Source organism: Micromonas commoda, chromosome 5 (genome assembly GCF_000090985.2).
Source record: "Micromonas commoda chromosome 5, complete sequence".
NCBI lineage: Eukaryota > Viridiplantae > Chlorophyta > Mamiellophyceae > Mamiellales > Mamiellaceae > Micromonas > Micromonas commoda.
Genome location: NC_013042.1, coordinates 1,259,728 through 1,279,817, shown reverse-complemented (window position 1 = coordinate 1,279,817; position 20,090 = coordinate 1,259,728). Strand labels below are relative to the sequence as shown.

The following is a 20,090-nucleotide window of genomic DNA, read 5'->3' as shown; positions in this document are numbered from 1 at the left end:
TCCATGCGGTGCGCCAGGCCGATGAACTCCTCGTACGAAGACGCGCGGTCGAGCGCCGCCTGAACCTCCGCCTGCCTCTCCCTGTGCTCCCTGAGCAGCGCGCGCGCGTTGCGGTTGCGACGGCGATGGATGAGGTACAGGACGAAGACGGCGAGGAGGTAGCCGGCGGCGCGGTAGGGCGGCGCGCGTCGCATCTCTTTCGCTCGTCTCGCCGCGGCTGCTCGGATCTCGGCCGTTCGCGCGCGGCCGCGGGCGAGGAGCGAGCCGCCCGCGCGTCCGTCGGCGTCGAAGAGGAGGCGAAGGGCGAGCGCGCGCTTCGTGGCGGCGAGGGCGTCGTGCCCGTGCGGAGTCGCGGAGTGGCGCGCGTTGGCCGTCGTCGGGGCGTTCATTTTAGATGCGGACGACGCCGGCGGCGATCCCGTCAGCCGCTCGGTCACCGCGCGCACGCCGTCGGCGACGAGCGGGACCCTCATCTCGCGGGAAACCCGACGCCCGGACGTGCGATGCGCTCTCACCGACGGCGTCGCGGAGGCGTCGCGTCCGTGATGCGGCGGTCCTTCGGAGAGTAGGACAGAGCGGGGGCGCCGCGGGGGTTGGGGTAACGAGCTAGCGACGCTTCAGGAGGGGCAGCCCGACGAAAACGAAGTGCCCCAACAACCACCTTCGCGCCGCCCTCAGTCTCGTTCGTCCGGGGCGCGCGATGGGACCACGGCCTCGACGAGCTCGGAGAAGACCGACGATACGCGCGAAGGTGCGTCGAGGGAGCTTGAGTCGAGGAATGGTGTCTCCCCGGGGCGCGCCGCAATGCGCCCCGAGCCTCGCGAGAACCCGCCAAAAAGTGTTACCCTCGAAAATCTCAAATGGGATCATGACTCGACCTTTGGTGACTCAGCACGCGCCCCGCGTGGGTCCCTCAGCGCCGCGTCACAAGCAGACCGCGCGTGGGGACCGAAATCCTTCGCATCCGCGCCCTCGCACATCTCATCGCCGCCGTCGATCGCTCGAAAGCCGAGCCCGACCCGCCGCGCGACCGACCGAGCCTACCCGACGCCCCCGCCGGTTCGACCCAAAAAGGAGTCGCATCCGAGACGCCGTAGAAACCTAGATTTGACATCGCGGACGCAATGGCGAACCGAGAGAGGGCGTGCGAGAGGGTCCGTCATCTGACCCGCCACCTGGGCGCGACTGACCCGAGCGATGAACGGGACGTCGTCGAGAGAAACCCGACCGCCGCGGGTGAGAACCCCGCGCACATCCCGCCCCGAGCCGACCGCGTCAAAAAGCGAGCGAAAGGGCGTTTCTTTCCCGCGGGGTCGCAAACCTTGAAAATGCCCCCGACCCGACCCCACCGAGTCGACCCTCACGCGCGACCCCCCGACCATCCACCAGGCGCGGACCAGAAGATCCGGCTCGCCCCCGGCGGCGGCGCCGGGACCCTTACCGTCACCGACAACCGCACCGGCAAGCGCTACGAGGTGCCCGTCACCGAGGACGGCTTCGTCTCCGCCACCGCGTTCAAGGCCATCAAGGCTGGCGGCGACGGCCTCGGGCTCAAGCTCTACGACCCGGGGTACATGAACACCGCCCCGTGCAAGAGCAAGATATCCTACATCGACGGCGACAAGGGCATCCTGAGGTACCGCGGGTACCCCATCGAGGAGCTCGCCGAGCGCTCAACCTACCTCGAGGTCAGTCACACTCGACGCAACCCCCAACCACCCACACTCGTGAGCGACGACCAACCCACGCTGACCCGCGTTCCTCCCCGCCCCTCCCGTCCCTCCCCCCCCCGCAGTCCGCGTTCGCGCTCGTGTACGGCGACCTCCCCGACGCGCGACAGCTCCGCGAGTGGGAGGAGACCGTCATGCGCCACTCCGCGCTGCCCGTCCCGGTCATCGCCGCCATCGAAGCGCTGCCGCACGACGCGCATCCCATGGGCGTCATCCTCGCGGGGTTGAACGCGTTGTCGACGTTTCACCCGGAGCAAAACCCGGCGTTGCAGGGCGGCGGCATCTATCGCAGCCACGACGTGCAGGATAAGCAGATCGTTCGGATCATCGGCAAGATGACCACGCTCGCGGCGCACGCGTACCACCGCAACACCGGACGAACGCCCGCGCATCCCAACCAGACGATGGGCTACGCCGAGAATTTTCTGTACATGCTCGACGCGGGACTGGATCCCAACCACAGGCCCAACCCGAGGCTCGCGAAGGCTTTGGACGTCATGTTCTTACTCCACGCGGAGCACGAGATGAACTGCTCCACCGCGGCGGCGAGGCATCTCGCGTCGTCAGGCGTGGACGTGTACTCCGCGGTGGCGGGCGCGGTGGGCGCCCTCTACGGCCCGCTGCACGGCGGAGCCAACGAGGCGGTGCTGAAGATGCTCGCGCGCATAGGGAACAAGGAGGCGATCCCGGCCTTCTTAAAACGGGTCAAGGACAAGAAGGAGAAGATGTTCGGGTTCGGGCACAGGGTGTACAAGAACTTTGACCCGAGGGCCAACGTCATTCGCGAAGTCGCCGAGGAAGTTTTTCGTCTGGTCGGCCGCGACCCGCTCATCGACGTCGCCGTCGAACTCGAAAAGGCGGCGCGCCAGGACGAGTACTTCGTCAATCGCAAGCTCTACCCCAACGTCGACTTCTACAGCGGCTTGGTGTACAGGGCGCTGGGGTTCCCGCCCGAGTTTTTCACCGTGCTGTTCGCGGTGCCGAGAGCCGCCGGGTACCTGGCGCACTGGCGCGAGTCCCTCACCGATCCGGACGCGAAGATCGCCCGCCCGCAGCAGGTGTACCAGGGCGAGTGGCTCCGTTCGTACCCCGCGCTCGCGGCCAGACCCCCCGCGAGCTCCGATTCCATGTGGCACGTGCAGGTGTCCAACGCGAGCCGCCGACGCCTCGCGGGCGGGTCCAGCTCGGGCAAAGAGTTTCGACCGAGCGGCTCGGCGGGCGGCTCGGTGGGCGGCGGGAGAGTTGGACAATCTCTCGCGCACCCGCCGCGCGACGTCGGCCTCGGACCGGCGTTCTCCTCCGGGGTCGTGCCGGGCGACGCCACGGGCGGGGTGGACAAGCTTTTCCACGCGAGATGATAAAGAGACGGATAAGAGACGGATACGAGTAGGAACGGAGACGAAAGAGAGATTCTCTGTTTTTCGCGTGTATGATAATATTTTACGTTCGCTCGACGAAAACGTCTCGCGCTCCCCGGCCCCACCGTCTCGGATCGTTCCGCACGACCGCCTCCCCAACCCACGCCGCGTGCGCCCGCATCCGCCGCCGCGCCTCCTTCGGCTCGCACGTCGAGTGCGCCACCTCCTCGTTGGTGCAAAACCCGTACACCTCGTCGAGGTCCGGTTCGCAGTACGGCCAGTCGAGGGGCGCGTTGGATCGCGACCGCCTGTGATGAACAAAAAACCACGTCGTCAGTCCAATTGCCCATAGCATTTGTGAGGTACAAAGATTAAAATAAACGCACCGCTCCCTGTACCATGACCCCCTGGGCTCGTACGTGCACCGCCGCAGCACCTCCGCTGGGGTGCACGATCGCACGAGGGTGGAGCACCGGAGGTAGTCGTCGAGCGCGGTGGGCCTGTCGGCGAAGGGCTCGGAGAGGAGCCACGTCGCGTCGGCGAACGCGGCGCCGAGCGCGTCTTGGCGCAGGTAGAGCGTCGTCATCGGGTTGGCCACCCCGGCGTACTTGTCGTACACTCGGTCGTTGGCGAGGAAGGAGTTCCTCGCGGCGACGGCGAGGGGGTCCGCGCGGGACGCGAGGGTGTTCCTGTACCTCCGAACAGTCAGCCGCGCATCGTCGAACGAGGAGTCGTCGTCGTAGTAGGAGTCGTCGTCGTCGTAGTAGGAGTCGTCGTCGTCGTAGTAGGAGTCGTCGTTGTAGTAGGAGTAGTCCTCCTCTCCGTCCCCTTCCCCGGGGGTTTGGTAGTTGAACCGCGGGGGCGTCTCGGCTTGGACGCGCACGGTGGTGGGACGCTCGGGCGCGGGGGGTTCGCGCGGGCCCGGTGGGAGCGGAGGAGGAGGAGGAGGTGGTGAACGAGGAGGAGGAGGGGGTCGAGGAGGAGGAGGGGGTTGAGGAGGAGGAGGTGGAGGAGGAGGTGGCGGTGGCGGTGGCTGCCGCGGCGGGGCTGCGCGCCTGGGTTGGCTCGCCGGGAGCTCCGCGGGTCGAAACGCCGCGAGCGGGTCGAAGGACGCCGCGACGGAACGCGCGAGCGTCGCTGCGAGGAGCGCGTGGACGAGGCCGCGGCGCATCGCCCTCTGCGCGGCGCGCGTGGAGTTGTTCGGTGAACCTGGTCGAGCCTTGGAGAACCGAAACCGCCTCGCGAACAAATAACGGAGAAACGCGAGAAGTTCTCAGTGCGAAACAGTCATAATTTGTAAACAAGATGTACATTACCCGACCACGTGCGCGGCAGTCACGCCGCTCAAGTGCTCGCGAGTGAAGCCGATCGCCAATCTTCTTTTGCACCCAACTTTTGCTTTTTTGCGGCTGCGAGGCTGGAAAGCCGTGTGCGAGCGCCCCATACCCGAGAGACGCAGCGAGCATGTTTGCCCTAACCGTCGCAGCCAGCGCCGGCGCGCGCGTGGCTCCCTCCACTGGTGAGTCCCCGTACCGCGCCTCTCGTGCGCTCTCGAGCCGGAGCGCGCCCCCCGGGGATTACCCGCGCGGGGCTCCGGATATCTCCCGGATAAAGTTTCCATGCGCTTCGTCGGCGGTGCCGATCTCCGCGAACCTCCGGGCTGACATCCACCTCCCGTCCTCCCCTTTACGTCTCGCAGCTCCCCGCGCGCCCGCCGCGCGCAAGGCCACCGGCGCGGTCGCGCTCCCCGCCAAGACCGCCCGCGGCGCCTCCCTCGTCCGCCGCGCGGACAACCTCATTAACGGCAACGTCTCCGGCTCCGCGGAGAGCGTCGCGGGTCTCGGCGGTGACATCGGCGCGCGCGACGCCACCGCCGCCGAGCTCGAGTCGGGTTTCAACGCCAAGTCCATCGGCGAGGCCGACACCGAGCACATCCTCAAGGTCCCCGAGGGTATCCGAGACATCACCGAGCTCTTCAAGCGATCGTGCGTGTCGCTCGACGGAACCGAGGGACAGTTGGAGGAGGCGCAGAAGCTGGTGTATCAGAAGCAGGTCGCCGACTGGAAGATCCGCAAGGTGGACGGACACGAGGTGCTTCGGAGGGAATACCGCACCGCGAACAAGGAGGACGCGCAGGAGGTTATCAACAGGTTGAGCACCGTCGCCGAGTGCGAGAATAAGAAGGTGGACTCGTACATCGAGGGGCCCGGCGTGAGGATCGAGATCTGGTCCAAGGCGGTGAACGGCCTCCACGTGAACGATTTCATCCTGGCGGCGAAGATCGACAAGCTGGACCTCAGCGACAAGGTGGTCAAGAAGCCCCCCAACGTCTTCCTCGTCTGACGTGCTCACCCGCCAGTAGGATCCCTCGATCGATCAATACGTACTATTCTTTATGATTTCTGAACAACGCAGCCGACTCCTTCGCGATGCCAAACCTCATCACGGCGCCGGCTCCTTCGCCGGTGTCTCCGCGTCTTCCTCTTCGGGGAACAGGCTCCTCGCGGCTTCCAGGAACGACGGCACCCTCGGCAACCCCGTCTTGAAATCCAGGCGCATGAGATCGAACGCGACGCCCACCCTCTGCCCGCCCTTGAACACCGGCACCTTCGGGTACCGCTGGCTGAAGTGCGTCAACACCGTGCGGTACGCCCCGGCGTCGGTGCCCACCTTCACCGCCTCGCCCACCGTGCTGTGCCGCTTCTTGACGGCGTCCTCCTCCATCCCGTCCTCGAACGTCGCCTCGTGCACGAGCACCGTCGCGCCCCTCGCGGCGTTTGTAACGTTTGAGCACGGTCGAGTATCGCCGCTGTACACCAGCTTCCACCCCTCGCCCGTCTCCGCGCACGTCGCCTCGGACTCCATGGTGAGCGCGAACGCGTGCGCGCAGTGCACGACGGGCGTGGAGACCATCCGTCTCAACCCCAACGCGGCGCACGCGTCCCTCACGTGGCTCAGGGAGTCGCCCCAATCAAACGACGAGGAGCCGGAGCCGGGTTTATTATTCGATCCGTCGACGCTCGGGGAGTTTGGGGCGTTCGTCGTCCCCACGACTCCTTCGCGCTCCTCCCCATCCTCCTCCTCCTCCTGCTTCCCGCGCGTCCACTCGCCCTCGAGGGTGGCGCGGCAGTCCACGAACCGCGCGTGCAGCGGCTCCACGGCGTTGTACGCGTTGAGAAAACGTCTGAGGTCCTTCGGGCCCACCACCGTCACGGGATCCTCGTCCGAGCCGTTCGATCCCAACAGCGCCCTCCGCCGCGCCAAAATCGTGGGCAATCCGACGTGGTGATCGGCGTGGATGTGCGAGATCCACACGCACTTGAGCCTTCGAACGATGTCGTCGGCGGCGTCGACGCCGACGCAGCGCACGAGCTGCCCGAGCGTCCCCTCGCCGGTGTCCACAAACACCGAGCCCTTATCCTTTTGGTCGACGACGATGCCGGTCACGTTGCGGTACTTGGCGGGCGCCGACGATCCGGTGCCCAGGAAGATGATCTCCGCGTCCCCTTCGTTCATCGCGGCGAGACCCGGGGGGATGTCCAGTTCGGCGTCCGCGTCCGGCGCACCGTTGCCGGCGTTTCCGGCGATTTTGGCGATTCTCGCCGCTTCGGCGGCGGCGACTGAGCGCTCGAGCGCGGCTCGGTTCAGGTCCGCGCGCATCGCCTCGTTGGTCTCCTGCGCCGGGGCGTTCGTGAGGTCCAAGCCAACCTTATGTTTCGGCCAGAGCGTGTACGAGGCTCCGTTTATCCCCGCGAAAACGTTCGCGGCGAAGGCGTCGTTTGTCCCCGCGGTTGTTTCTTCCCGTCGGGCTCGCTCCGTCGCCTCTTTGACGGCAGCCTCCGCCTCCGCGACGTCCTCCGCGCCGCCCCTCGCGGGCTCGGGGAAGCACGTCGGGTCCACGAGGTGGAGCCTGGCGTTGACTTTCGCCGCCGATCGAAACACCGGCGCGCCCTTCGTCTCCCGCTGATTCACGAGCAGGTGTCGCACCGCCGGTCCGGACGACTTTCCGCTCGGTCCCGAATTCTTAAACGCCTCGCACGTCTCCATCCATCGCCGGTACTCTTCGCTCGACGCGACGTCCGCGGGGGCGAGGTGCACGACGCAGGCGAGATCACCGATCTTCTCGGCACCCTCGGGGGTGCCGTCGCCCTCCGCCAGCTTCGCCAGCGCCGCCCCCGCGGATGATTGCGAATCGCTCAGCTCGCGAAGGTGCGCCGCCGTCGGGCAATCGACGACGATGAACCTCGCGCCCCTCTGCGCCTCGCCCACGACGTCTGATGACTTGACGACGCGTCCATCGTCCAATGTGACGTCCTCCCCGCGCACGAGCTGTCCCCGCATCTTACCCCTCGGCACCCCGAGCGCCTCCGCCTTGACCGGGTCGAACTTTCCCGGCATCCCGCACAGCTGGACGTGGTAACACACGCTCTCCGCCTCCTCCGCGGGGACGGACGCGTCGGCGCCGAACGTGAACGCGCCGAACGTCCCTCTCGCCCGTTTCGCGGGTGGTGGGACGCTCGACGCGTTCAGGGGCCCGAGGGGTCCGATGGGGTTCGGCGCAACCACCACCGGCGTCACCGTCACGATGCCGTCGTCCAGAGCGGGCGTCCACCCCTTTGACGACTCACCCTCCTTTGACTCACCCAATCGACTCGGCATCAGAGGGAACGGCCTTCGCACCGTCCGCACCCCGCGCCCGCCCACGAGCGCGTCCACCGCCGACATCAGCCGCTCCGTCCTGGGCGGGCCGTGCACGTGAAGCGTCGGCTTATCGCCCTTCGTCTCCCCGTCGTCGAAATTTTCCCCATTCGGCGAAGCGTAGGTATCGTCGGCGACGGTGAGGAGCATGCCGACGAGCCCACCCGCGGTGCGTCCGCACACGCGGGTGAGGAACACGTGCGACAGCCGCCGGACGTTCACGCCGTGCTCCACCGCGAATCGCTGGAATCCCTCGCCGACGTTGAACGTGTACCGCTTGGCGTCGGTGAAGAGCAGGACGGATGGCGCCGCCTCGGCTCCGTCGGTGTCGGTGCCGAGGCCGATGACGCGGAGGTACGCGCGCGAGCCGAGGCCCTGGGTGACGAACGCGTCGCCGCTCCGGCTCTTACCCATCGGGCGCTTGTGCGATGATCCGTAGACGCCGTCGTCGGGCTCGTAGGCTGCCCCGCCGCGATGTGGAGCCGATGTAGGGGAGGGCGGTTGGCTGGTGGAACCTTCGTCCGCCACCTGGGGATCCCGGGATGCGGCGCGCGTTCGGGTCGCGACGCGCGTAGACGCCGCGCGAAGGTGCCGCGCCGGGTGTCGCTCGAGACCGGGGGAGACGCGCAGCGCGCGGATGCGTCGCGCGAGCGCTCCTAGCGGCGACGGCGACGGCACCGGCGACGGAGACGCGGCGGCGGCGGTGGCCCAAGATCCCCCGATGCCGCCTCCTCGCGAGGCGCCAGGGCGCGCGCGTGCGGCGACCGCGAGGGCTGGGACCGGGGGCGCCGTGTGAGCGGCGATGGCGAACTGGCGAACGCTGGAGGAGCGCAGGAGGGAGTGCAGCCTCCGGAACGCTCGCATGCACGCGGGACGCTCTCAGCCGGCGCTCGCGCGCGCAGTTGTGATCTCTGCGCGGGACGAGCGCCCCGCCGATGTGCCATCGCGGCTTTCGACCGTTATGTGGATTTTCGCCGGCGCGCACAACTCGGAGCCGAAGGGCGGGCCGACGATGTCGCAGGCGAGACGGCCGTGGCGGCCGGTGGGCTCGACGAAGCTCGAGCTCATGCCGTGCATGCGCCGGCGCACGAACCCGCCGCCGGCCGAGGGCGACGCACCCGACGGGGACGCGACGGACGACGACGGAAACGTCGACGTCAATGACGCGAGGGCGGGCCCACCCCCGTCCCTACCCCCCGCGGGTTTGCCCACCGGCGCTCCCGTCCCGAATCCGGTGCGCTCCCTCGAGGGCATGCGTGCGGCGGCGGCCGCCACCCACGTCGAACCCACGTCCCCGCGCGGCGCGATACGCCCCAAACCCGTCCCCAAGGATCTCCCCGCGTGCCGGGAGATTTCGCGCATGGACGAAATCATCGAGCTCCACGGCGAGTGCGTGGCGCGCTGGCACGCCGGCGTCCGCGGCTTTGGGACCCGGGTCTTCACGCACAAAGACTGCGCCGAACACGCGGCCAACACGTGCTGCTGCGCGTACGAGCGGGAGGTGACGACACGCAAGTTACGGGGCGCCAGGGACGCCCTCCACGAGGCATCCGCCAAGATGCTCCTCTGGCAACACCGGATGGCCGCCGCCGCGAGGCTCCGGCACCTTCGCAAGCGGGGGTACCCGGCGTTCAGGGCGTGGCGGAACAGGTCGAGCGGCACCGCGCCCCAGCGTAAGGTCCTCGCGATGGCGGTCAAGGTGTGGTCCAAGCGCGTCGTGGCAAAGGCACACGCGCGGTGGAGGGAGACGTGTAGGTACCGACGTCGAGCTCGGAACCTGTTGTCGATTGCGTTGGCGAGTACGAATCGGCGGTGGTTCACGCGCTGGCGCGACGCCGCCCACGCCGCCGCGCGCATCGCCCGCATCACCGACAGGGTCGTCCGCAGGCTCGCGCGCGCCAAGCTGGCGGCCGCGATCGACGCGTGGCGCGCGCGGGCTCGGGAGTTCATCTCGCTTCGGCGCCGCGCGGTTTTAGCGGCGAGCCGACTGGGCCGGACCAAACTCGCGGCTGCGTTTGGCGGGTGGAGCGACGGCGTGGCGTGGCGCAAACGCACGACGGAGCTCGTTCGGAAGGTTGCGAAGCGGGTGGTGCTGAGGGACGTCGCGGCGGCGTGGCGTCAGTGGCGCGCGGTGGCGTCCCGAGGTCGGGACCGAAGGTACAAGACTCTGATGGCGGGCGCGGCGAATCACGCGGCGGAGCGGGAACAGTGGCTCCTCGCCGCGGAGACCCGGGAGAAGGAGCTCATACGGGGTTTCCACGAGCAGATGGAAAAGTCTCGTGCAGAGGCGGAGGAGGAAGCGAGGTGGGCGCTGAGACGAGTGGTGGACGGCGCGAACGAGGTGGCTCGGCGGTTGGAGCGCGAAGCCGCCGAGGCGAGAGCCGCGAGGCCGAAAACGGATAAATCGTTGGCGTCGGTTCGGACCAAGGAACGGAGCGACGAGGCGGCGATGACGGTGACGAACGCTAAAAGAGCCAAGGCTAAGAAGGAGCGGGTGCGAACGGAGGTGAAGGATCGGATCGAGCAGCTCCGTCGGAACTTTGACGCCGCGGTGGAGACGGCGGAGGCGCGTTTGAAAAAAGCCGAGGAGGAATTCGCCGAGGAGGACGCGTTTCTGGAGGAACACGCGGCCAAGGCGGAGTGGGCGGAGCGCGTGGAGAACGCGGAGAGGGCCGCGGAGAGGGCCGGTAAGATCGCGCGCGCGTCCGCCGTCGCGGCGAACGACGCCAAGCGAGCGTTCGAGCGGCTCAGGGAACGGAGACTGCGAGAGGTTGAAAACGCAGAGGCGTTTGTGGACGAGGAGTTTGAGGCGATTCGGAGGAAATTCGCGGAGGCTTCGAAGAAGGCGAGGGGCGGGGACGGGGAGGAGAACCGGGCGCCCGGTCGAGAGGGTGGAGCCGAGGATTTCAGGCGGCGCCTCGCGGCTCTGTGACGACGCCGCGGGCGCCTCGCTCGCGATGGGTTGAAATCAAAACAAACCTTTTTAGCGTCGTCTCGTTTTTTGGGGGCAGCCGACGGCCCGGGGGTTTCGCTTTTAACCCCCTCCCCCGAACGAACGACCCGCGCGCGCGATGGGCGATCAGTCGTACCGCCCGCTGATGCACCGCGCCAACCCCGGCGACGGCGACGCGGTACCGGCGCCGAGCCTCGACGGACCGATCGGGGTTAAACCCTCCGATCGGGGTTTAACCTCCGCCATTCTCCGCTTAAAAAAATTATCCGCGGCGCCGCCTTGCGCCCTGGGCGACGGACCTTCGCCTTCGTTCCCCTCCCCACCACTCTCCAGGAGGTACGCCACCAGATCGGCTCCGTGCGGTCCAGACGCGCGAATGATCTCCCTGGCGTCGGCGTCGTTCCTGACCAGCACCGAGAGCGTCGCGCCTGCGTCGTCCGCGGCGGCGTCGCGGCCCTCCTCGTATAGTTTCGCGAGCGGCGCCGTCACCACCGGCACCGCGGCGGCGCGGTTGGACGGCTGCCACGCCAGCGCCCACAGCGCCAGCGCCGCGTCCGCCGCGGCCCTCTCGAGCGGCCCTCGCAGGGACAAGATCTCGCCGAGGATGGCGATGAGCCTGCCGAAGAAGGTCTCGCCCACCTTGGCGGCGGTGCCGATGACGCCGAGCGTGGTGGCGCTGAGGCCGGTGTATCCCGCGGTTTGAACCCTCTCCCTCTTAACCCCTGCCGGCGTCGTTCGATGTGTGGCGGTGATCTGCGCCTGCGCCCGAGCGGCAATCTCCCGCGGATCGCCCACGCCGCCGGCTGCGGCTGCGTCGTCGTCGTCCACGTCCATGGGAGCGTCAGACGACGACGTCCATCGGCCGCCTCCGACGACGTCACCCGCCTCTCGCGCCGCCGCCGCCGTTCGTTCGTTCGTTCGTTCGCCGGGCGAGTTATCGCGGGTGCCGATCGTCAGCGCCTCAAGCGCCTCCAGCGCGACCCCCCGCTGCTTCGGATTTCCCGCCAGCGCCGCCGCCATGAGCGGGAGCACGCATCCAACCTGGCACGCCGCCGCGCGCCCCGCCCTGCCGCTGACCGCCAGCCTCTCCAGACCGACGCACGCCTCCCCGTGCGACACGACCAGATCCGACTCGAGCAGCGCGAGCAGCGACCTCGCGACGGAGAGCGCCGACGTCGCCGCCGCCGGGTCGAGCGCCGACTCGATTGATCCGGGCGCATCCGGAGACTGTCCGGCGTCGCGTTCAAACGCCGCGTGCTCGTCGAGGTCGGTGAGATACGACCCGGACACGCGCGCCATCGCGACGACGCACGACTTGGCCGCGCTCGCGCGGTGCTTGGCGGCGACGTCGGGAGTGCCGGACCCATCGCCGGGCGGGGCCGGCTTCGACTCTGATCGGATCGGGTCGGCCACCTCGCCGCCGCGCCTGCACGCGTACGCGGAGAGGACCTCGACCGCGCCGCCGCGCAGCAGCGTGGTGAGGGCGTCGCCCGAGGACGAGAACGCCTGCACGGCGCGAGCGGCGGCGGCGGTGGCCTCCGCGCGCGATGCCTCCGCGGCGGGTCCGTCGTCGTCGGCGTCGGCGGCGGCGGCGGCGGCTGTCGCGTCGGCTCTAATGATTCCGAGGAGGGACGGGAGCACGCCGGCTTTGAGGAGCTTCTGGAGCAGGGTGTCGTCCGCCTTGAGCAGGCGGAGGGCGGTGAGCGCGCCCACCTTGTCCTCCAGCCCGACGTTCTGCACGACGATGTGGATGAGCCGGAGGAGCTGCTGACCGCGGTGCGTGGCAGTGAACGGGGCTCCCGGTCCCTCCGCGGCGACCGCGAGCCTCGAGATCTCGATCGCGGCGGCGTGCACGCTCGGCGCGTGCCCGCCCCTGAGGTCCATGGCGAGCCTGATGAGATGGGCACGTCGAGAGTTTCCGGTGAGGTCAGCGGGGCGTTCGATGCGCGCGCGGGAGCGGCGCCGCGACCGGCGCGGCTGCATCCGCGCGCGGCTGCGGCGTTGGGAAAACGGCTTCCGAGGGTTGTCGGCGGGGGCGCTCGCGCGAGGGTCGCACCCGGTGAGCGTCTCGTGCGAAAAGTCGGTCGGGGTGTGTCCCGTCGCCGCGGGGGATCCGCGGCCCGACGCGGACAGGCCGGTGCGGATGGGACCCAGGCTCGTCATCGCCGCTCTGTCCACGTCGCCTCTCCACGTTTGTGAGAGAGCACCTTCGCGTCGGCAGATACCTTTCCAGCTTTCGTTGGCGAAAATGAGTTTCCTCAGTGCGTGTCATCACTCACGATGAGCGCGAATTAAACAATATTAACCATCAACCCGATCACTCGTAACTGATTGTCCACTTGATTTTTTTCCCGACCCACCGCCGTGCGTTTCTGGTGCAAATCTGAGGCGGAGAGTTCCCACGAAATGTGATATTTCCCGGAGCTTCGGCGGCGGGGCGCACACTCCCACGCGCGACGTCCCAGGACATCGACGCACAAACTCTTCTAAAACACACCGAACGCGTCACCATGGGTGTGAGTCAGGAGGTCAAGAAGGCCAAGAAGGCTGCCCGGCAAAAGGCGGCCGCCGAGGCCAACGCCCAGCGAGCGGCTGCATTCAAGGCGGCACTCGCCGAGGGGCGCGACCCGAACGAGGCCGCCGCCGCCGTCGAGGACCCACACGCCCCGCTCAACGGCAAGAAGCGCAAGTCCACCGAAGACGTCGCGCACGAGCTCCTCGCAGCCGCCGTCGCCGAGGGCGAACAGGACGCCGCCGCCAAGAAGGCGGCCAAGCGGGCCGCCAAGCGGGCCAAGAAGGCGGCCGCCGCCGGCGACGGCGAGAACGATTCCGACGCCTCCGTCGAGCGCCCCGCCACCCCGGGCGTCCCCGGCGAGCCCATCGCGAAAGCCGCCGCCAAGCTCACCGAGGAGGAGGTCGCCGCCTATCGCGAGGAGCACGCCATCAAGGTGCCCCAGGGCACCCCCGACCCCATCACCCGATTCGAAGACGCCCCGTTCCCGCGCAAGCTCGTCGCCGCGTTGCTCAAGCAGGGTTACGAGTCCCCGACGCCCATCCAGGCGCAGGCGTGGCCCATCGCCGTCAAGGGGAAGGACGTCATCGCCATCGCGAAGACAGGCAGCGGCAAGACGTGCGGGTTCCTCCTCCCGGCGCTCGCCAAGATCGTGAAGCAGGGCGCCACGGCGGCGCCGGACATGGAGATGGTCGACGGCAGGTTCAGGCCCGCCGCCGTGGTACCGCACGCGATCGTCCTCGCCCCGACGCGAGAGCTCGCCATCCAGATCGGCGACGAGTGCGCCAAGTTTTGCCCCGCCGCTGGAGCCAAGGTGGTGACCCTCTACGGAGGCGCGTCCAAGGGGGACCAGCTTCGCGCGCTGCGATCGGGAGCGGACGTGCTCGTCGCGACGCCGGGGAGGCTTCACGATTTCCTCGCACCGCCGCCCGGGTTCTCCGCGCCCGTGTCCGCGAGGAACGCGCACTACGTGGTGCTGGACGAGGCGGATCGCATGCTGGACATGGGATTCGAACCGCAGATCAAGAAGATCATCAAGATGTGCCCAACCGCTCGGCAGACGCTGATGTTCACCGCGACGTGGCCCGACGGCGTTCGTAAGATTGCCGACACGTTTCTCCAACCGGACGCGGCGCTCGTGCGCATAGGCGACGGCGGCGACCGTCTGACCGCGAACAAGTCCATCACGCAGACGATCGAGATCGTCACCGAGGACCAGAAGCTCGACAGGGCCATCGCGGTTCTCAAGGAGAACCTCGTGGACGGCGCGAGGGGCATCGTTTTTTGCGGGACCAAGCGCCGGTGCGACTTTATCGATCGCAAGATGAAGGCGATGGGCCTACGATCCGCGGGGGCGATCCACGGCGATAAGGACCAGGCCGAGCGCGAGTACTCGCTCGACTTATTTCGCAAGGGGAAGGCGCCGCTGCTCGTCGCCACGGACGTCGCGGCGCGCGGCCTCGACATCCCCGGCGTCACCGTCGTGCTGGTGTACGATTTCCCGCTTCAGGTTGAGGATTACGTACACAGGATCGGGCGCACGGGCCGCGCGGGCAAGGAGGGCAAAGCGCACTGCTTCTTCACCGAGGAGGACGCCGGCGCCGCGAGAGAGCTGGTGCAGATCCTGGAGGGTGCCGAGCAGGAGGTTCCCGAGAGGCTTCGGGAGATGGCGGACAGGAGCAGAAAAAGCTTCAAGGGAAAGGGGGGGCGGGGCGGCGGCAGGGGTGGACGCGGCGGCGGTAGGGGGCGCGGTGGGTTCGGAGGACGCGGGGGCGGTGGACGCGGGGGCGGCGGCAGGGGCGGCGGCAGGGGCGGGTTCAAGAACAAGTGGTGATGACAATCCGCGACGATTCTTTCCAATTCTTTTTCATTTCATTTCTTCATCATCCGGGACGCGCGTCATCATCTGGGCTCATTGTAGTAGCCTAGCGGAGCAGACTCGCGCGTCCTCTCAAAGTGCTTGCCCTTGGAATGGATGGGTTTATCCCCACTTAATTTTTCCCCACTTAAATTTTTTCGATTTCTTCTTCTTGCTGGCAGGAGGAGGAGGAGGAGGAGGAGGTTTGGCTTCCTCGTATTTGGCCACAGCTTCTGCGCCAAAGATCTCCTCGACAGATTTTGCATTTTCCTCCACGGGCGTGTACTGTTCGCTGCAGTGGTTGCCGTCGGTGGTGACGCACACAGGCGTGAGGCAAAGGCCTTCCGCAAAGGAAAATTCGATATCGGGCGGTCCAGCTGAGGGCTCAACACCAAGGGGCACGCTCACCCCGATCAGTTTCCCGCCGGAGCTCACCATCGTGGCAGCTACGTTCCCACCAAAGTTGACGGGGGCTGGAAGGTCGACTCCAACTCCCAACGAGATGGTCTCGGACGAGCCAGGGACGCTCCCGATGTCGTTGAAGAGCGTGACAGCGATGCCGGCGTCGATGCCGAACGGAGGGTCGGGCACAGCTTGAATCTTAATTCCTGACTCAACGCAACCGCCGACGTAGCAAATCTTGTCGCCCCGGAGTGTAAATCCAAGGCCAATCTCAGCGCCTGCGGAGGCGGTTTGAAAGCCAGAGTCGATACCAGCATCCAGAGTGAAGCCAATGGTGACGGTGGGCACTTTGTTGCCCGTGTCGATTTTGAGGGCGGGACAGTGTTTGTCAACCATCTCAACGACGGCGTTCACCGCGTCCAGCACAAGGGATGCCTGTGGTATCGCCATTGTCCAGATGAAGTCGCACAGTGGGCCGCCGAGGCCCTTGACGAAGTCATCCTGCTTACCTTTGAAGACGTCGAGGATTGAGGAGAAGTCCGGGGTGACGTTATCTTTGAAGGCGTTGAACATCTCCTTCAAAACGTCCATATCGACATCGCACTCCAGGCCTTCGAAGAAGTTCTTGAGATTTTCGATTGTGTCCTGAATGTGTTCATTCAACTCGGCGACGCCCTCCTTGATGTCGTCAAATCTGTCTTCCGCGTATCCGAGCGGATCTTCCTTGACTTGCTCCCATTGATCCTCCCAGAATTGGCAATTGCATGATTTCTTATCGCTGGATTTCTGGCAACCTGGAACGCAGGAGTGGCACTTGCCGTTATCGTAGGCGATGATGGGAGGCGAACCGCAAAAGTCTTTCTCAGGAAGCAAACAGCCAGCGACGTTTTTGTCACCGCACTTCTCGCAAACGGTATCGCTTTTCTTCTTGTAATCGGTCATGCACGTCTCGCACTTGCCGTTGTCGTACCAAAGGGTTCCGCAGCCCTCCTTTTTATGGAATAAGCAGCCGGAAACTTTCTTATCGTAACACTTGTGGCAGTACGTATCGGAGGTTTTACCGTAGCCTGGTTTACACGTCTCGCACCTTCCATTATCATACCATAATCCGCCGCAGCCCTCCTTTTTGTGAAACATGCAGTTTGAAACCTGCTCATCGCCGGGGATTGAAATCGGTCAGCGCCGAGCGTCTCGAGGGGTGGACGGGTCAGGGGCGGGCGAGATGAGCCAAACCTTCTTATCGCCGCATTTTTGGCAGCTCCAGTCGCCGTTTTTCTTATACCCCGCATGGCAGGAGGAGCATCCATTATCGTACCACAGCCATCCGCACCTGAGGATGATGATTTATAAATAGCATCAGTTGGCGAACGGTGTGGGCGCGAGGATCAGCGGCGGATCAAATAAAAAAGAAAAAAACACGGAGAGCGCACTTCTTCTTCTTGTGAATAAAGCATCCGGAGACCTTCTTGTCCTTGCATTTACCAAGAGAGGCGGCGGATTTAATCGACGAGCCGAGTCCAGCAACCAGACCAGACTGCGCCTCTTCCTCGTCGTCATCCTCAAAGTGGTGGGCTTCGTCAAAGGCGAAATCTTCCTCCTCCTCTGAGGTGAGCGTGTCGGTCAGCGGCTCCGGCTCGCCACTCTCGTGAGCCGAGGCGATGGCGGAGGGGGTAGCGCCGACGTCAGCGTGTAGACGGGGCGTGGAGGTGGACACAACGCCCGTCGACGCCTCCGATAGCGGAGCTTGGCGCGGAACGGCGATGTGCTGCACCGCAACGGTGCCGAGCACGGCGGCGACAAGAAGCGCTCCCACAAATCCGAGGGAAAACCTCCTCTTTGAGAGGGAGCTCTCTTCCTTCTTGAGCAGGGGCGTCTCCGCCGTGTCTTCGATGGAGTCGTAATGGTGTTTCATCGTTGCTCGACGGATGATTTACGGCGAGACCGATGCGATAGGTACGTCGACGGGGGTGCTGCACGACGTACTGTGGGGCCCAGTCGGTCAGATTCGGGCCCTGTCGGTCAGATGTAACACTCGCCACGTCAGGCAATAGGTTATCGCCGACGTTTCGTGCGTTTTCGCGATCCAGAACCGCGCATGACTCACTGAACGCACATACAAGATTCGAGGGGCGTCCGCGAGAATAATCACTCTTTGCTCATGGCGACACAGAATCTCCAGAAACTCAGCATGCATGGCGAGACTGTGCCCGAAAATTATCATGCTGTCTTCACCTTTGTAGATATTTTATGCAAAGGGACAAAGTCCCCGACTCTCCCACTACGTCTCACACGTACTCAGATTCCTCCTCGTAAGCCTCGGGAACGGGAGCGCGCACCTCGGGCTCGGGCTCGGGAGCCATCGGAGCCGCCGTTGGGGCGACCGGCTTCGAAATCTCGGGCAGCGCCCGCTTGACCACCCCCGAAACGTCGGCGACGCGCGTCGGCTCGAAAGCGCCGTTGGCGACGCCGTTGGCAACCGCCTTGGGCTGCGCGGTCGCGGCGCCGCCCTTGAGGTTCTTGGCGATCTTGTTCATGTTCTTCCCCAGCGTCGCCTGCGAGCAGAACGGCTCGAGGAACTCCATCATCTCCGCCAGGAGACCGATCGGAAACACGGGCGCGCCAAAGTCAATCTTGACCACCCGCACCACGGCTTCCAGCGCGGTTAACATCGCATCCGAGAGCGGCGGCGAGCGCCCGTCCGCCATCTTCTGCGGCGCGCCCTCCCGCGCGGACGCACCCCGCACGTGATCGATCGCCGCGTTGAGCTCCGCGCACCAGTCGCCGCTCACGCCGAGTCCGTAAGACATCGCGCCGCCGAACGCCCCGCCGCCCGCCGCCGGCGCGTCGACGCCGGGCCTGTGCGCCGCCGCCGCCGCCGCCGCCGACGCCGACAGTGCGCGCGCCCCGCCAACGGTGTTCTCCTGCGCGCCCCGCGGGTCGGCGCCCGCGGGCTCGTCTCGTCCACCGGAAGATGGCGCCGAGTTGGTCCCTTTGGGATGAGATTCGTTCGGGTGCGGCGGGGTTCCGACGTTGCCGCCGCCGCCGCCGCCGCCGACCAAACCCGACTTGACCATGTTCCGCCACTTGTGCCGCATGGAACCGAACGAAACGGGCCTGAACCAGCCCTCGAACTCCGCGTCGTGCTTGATGGTCCTCCACCTGCGACCGTGCTTCGCGATCCCGCGACGCAGCGCCTCCACCATCTCCTCGGTCCACTCGACGCCTCCCGGGACGGCGCTGAGCTCGCGCCCCTCGACCTTCTTGGCCCTGCGCCTAGCCGCCGCCTCCGCCTGCGCGTGCCCGGTGCCGTCGTCCACGAACTCGATCTGCCCGGCGTTGACGTAGAATCTATCGCCGCCCTTACCTCCCAGCTTGTCCTTGCGCCCGGTGCGCTCGAAGTACTCGTCGAGCTCGTCGTCGTCGATGAAGTCGTCGTCCATGTCGTACCACTCTTCGACGTATTGGTTTTTACCCCCGCGCTTCTGCTGCTTGGCCTTTTTGGCAGCCTTGGCCGCGGCTCGCATGGCAGCCTTGCGCTTCTTCTCCTCGATGACGGCCGGGTCGTTCGGGTCGCGCCCGTCGTCGACCATGTCCTCCTCGCCGTCGGATTCGGAGGCGGCGTCCTCGACTCGGTCGTCGGCGTCGTCGTCGTCCTCCTCCTCGTCGGAATCTTGGAAGCGCGGCGCGGAGTAGAAGCCCTCGATGCGGCGGATGACCTCCGCCATGTGGTTCCCCGCGCCGCCCGGGAGCTTGTCCTGGGGGCGAGAGGGTCCACCCGCGGGGCCCGGGGGACCGCCGCCCATGCGCGCGTCGATGGCTGCGTTCGCCGCGAAGGGATCGTCGTTGTTGCGGCCGCGCGTCGGGGAGGTTCCGCCGGCGCCGCCGCCCCTGGAGTCCGAATCCTTCTTGAGCTTCTTGTAATTTATGACGGGCACCGCATCCGCGTCCAGGTCCAGCGCGACGTACCTGCGAAAAGGAGGGTCGGCGCGAGGAGGGTCAGAGCAAGAGTCGGGGCGGAAGGGGCGGAATGTGGGCACGAGGGCGGTGACTGGGCTCATTGACCCGACGGGGATCCGGGGTGGGGCGTGACGCGGGCGGCGGCGGGGGGGTGGAGACGGGGACTCACAGGCGCCGGGGCGCGGCGGGTGATAGTGTCATGGCCGACGTTCGCTCTCGTTCGCCCTCTCTCCTCGGCGCGCGGTCGCCTATCGCGCCCGACGCTCTGCGATTATTCAAAAATTTTTTGGCTTTTTTGGCCAGCATTTGAGATGGCGACGAGATGCGATGAATGCCATTATCGCCTAACTGACTCACACACGAAGTGCGCGACCCATTTTCGTACGGGATGCAGTTACACAAACGTTGTTCCCAAACGCTCGAAACGTGGATGACGACGATCTGGCAAGATCTCGGAGGTTTTCTCTCTGGGCACCTCATCACGAGACCCTCGACTCGCCGTCCTCCCCAATAACGCCCGTCGCGAGCGCGACTGCACCCGGTTGGGCCGGGGTAGGCCTTCCGCGGGTACACGCATCGCGCGCCGCGAACGGCGTCGCATCGGACGGTCACGAAGCGGCAT

The 20,090-nt window shown here is 66.5% G+C and overlaps 10 protein-coding genes across 10 annotated transcripts; 5 read left to right on the top strand and 5 right to left on the bottom strand.

Moving 5' to 3' along the window:
- Positions 1-804: 804 nt before the first annotated feature.
- On the top strand, positions 805-1,167 carry MICPUN_58893 (predicted protein; the record flags this gene model as incomplete). Its single annotated transcript, XM_002502618.1, has 1 exon — positions 805-1,167. The coding sequence occupies one exon, from the start codon at positions 805-807 to the stop codon at positions 1,165-1,167; it is 363 nt and encodes a 120-aa protein (XP_002502664.1).
- A 161-nt stretch (positions 1,168-1,328) lies between these two features.
- CIS1 (citrate synthase) lies at positions 1,329-3,184 on the top strand (the record flags this gene model as incomplete). The annotated part of the gene is made up of 2 exons (XM_002502617.1): positions 1,329-1,688; positions 1,796-3,184. The coding sequence occupies 2 exons, from the start codon at positions 1,329-1,331 to the stop codon at positions 3,086-3,088; spliced, it is 1,653 nt and encodes a 550-aa protein (XP_002502663.1). The 3' UTR covers positions 3,089-3,184.
- On the bottom strand, positions 3,171-4,259 carry MICPUN_113311 (hypothetical protein; the record flags this gene model as incomplete). Its single annotated transcript, XM_002502245.1, has 2 exons — positions 3,171-3,396; positions 3,475-4,259. 2 exons carry the CDS (start codon positions 4,257-4,259, stop codon positions 3,171-3,173), a joined length of 1,011 nt encoding a protein of 336 aa, XP_002502291.1.
- Positions 4,260-4,552: 293 nt separating this feature from the next.
- MICPUN_58890 (predicted protein) lies at positions 4,553-5,431 on the top strand (the record flags this gene model as incomplete). Its single annotated transcript, XM_002502616.1, has 1 exon — positions 4,553-5,431. One exon carries the CDS (start codon positions 4,553-4,555, stop codon positions 5,429-5,431), a length of 879 nt encoding a protein of 292 aa, XP_002502662.1.
- Positions 5,432-5,527: 96 nt separating this feature from the next.
- Positions 5,528-6,604, bottom strand: MICPUN_81940 (predicted protein; the record flags this gene model as incomplete). Its single annotated transcript, XM_002502244.1, has 1 exon — positions 5,528-6,604. One exon carries the CDS (start codon positions 6,602-6,604, stop codon positions 5,531-5,533), a length of 1,074 nt encoding a protein of 357 aa, XP_002502290.1. The 3' UTR covers positions 5,528-5,530.
- Positions 6,605-8,588: 1,984 nt separating this feature from the next.
- MICPUN_58888 (predicted protein) lies at positions 8,589-10,718 on the top strand (the record flags this gene model as incomplete). The annotated part of the gene is made up of 1 exon (XM_002502615.1): positions 8,589-10,718. The coding sequence occupies one exon, from the start codon at positions 8,589-8,591 to the stop codon at positions 10,716-10,718; it is 2,130 nt and encodes a 709-aa protein (XP_002502661.1).
- Positions 10,719-10,865: 147 nt separating this feature from the next.
- Positions 10,866-12,902, bottom strand: MICPUN_58887 (predicted protein; the record flags this gene model as incomplete). The annotated part of the gene is made up of 1 exon (XM_002502243.1): positions 10,866-12,902. One exon carries the CDS (start codon positions 12,900-12,902, stop codon positions 10,866-10,868), a length of 2,037 nt encoding a protein of 678 aa, XP_002502289.1.
- A 347-nt stretch (positions 12,903-13,249) lies between these two features.
- On the top strand, positions 13,250-15,085 carry MICPUN_58886 (DEAD/DEAH box helicase; the record flags this gene model as incomplete). Its single annotated transcript, XM_002502614.1, has 1 exon — positions 13,250-15,085. The coding sequence occupies one exon, from the start codon at positions 13,250-13,252 to the stop codon at positions 15,083-15,085; it is 1,836 nt and encodes a 611-aa protein (XP_002502660.1).
- A 147-nt stretch (positions 15,086-15,232) lies between these two features.
- MICPUN_58885 (predicted protein) lies at positions 15,233-17,705 on the bottom strand (the record flags this gene model as incomplete). The annotated part of the gene is made up of 5 exons (XM_002502242.1): positions 15,233-16,633; positions 16,745-16,841; positions 16,942-17,395; positions 17,469-17,523; positions 17,661-17,705. 5 exons carry the CDS (start codon positions 17,703-17,705, stop codon positions 15,233-15,235), a joined length of 2,052 nt encoding a protein of 683 aa, XP_002502288.1.
- Positions 17,706-17,796: 91 nt separating this feature from the next.
- MICPUN_58884 (predicted protein) lies at positions 17,797-19,948 on the bottom strand (the record flags this gene model as incomplete). Its single annotated transcript, XM_002502241.1, has 2 exons — positions 17,797-19,477; positions 19,638-19,948. 2 exons carry the CDS (start codon positions 19,946-19,948, stop codon positions 17,797-17,799), a joined length of 1,992 nt encoding a protein of 663 aa, XP_002502287.1.
- Between the last annotated feature and the right edge of the window lie 142 nt (positions 19,949-20,090).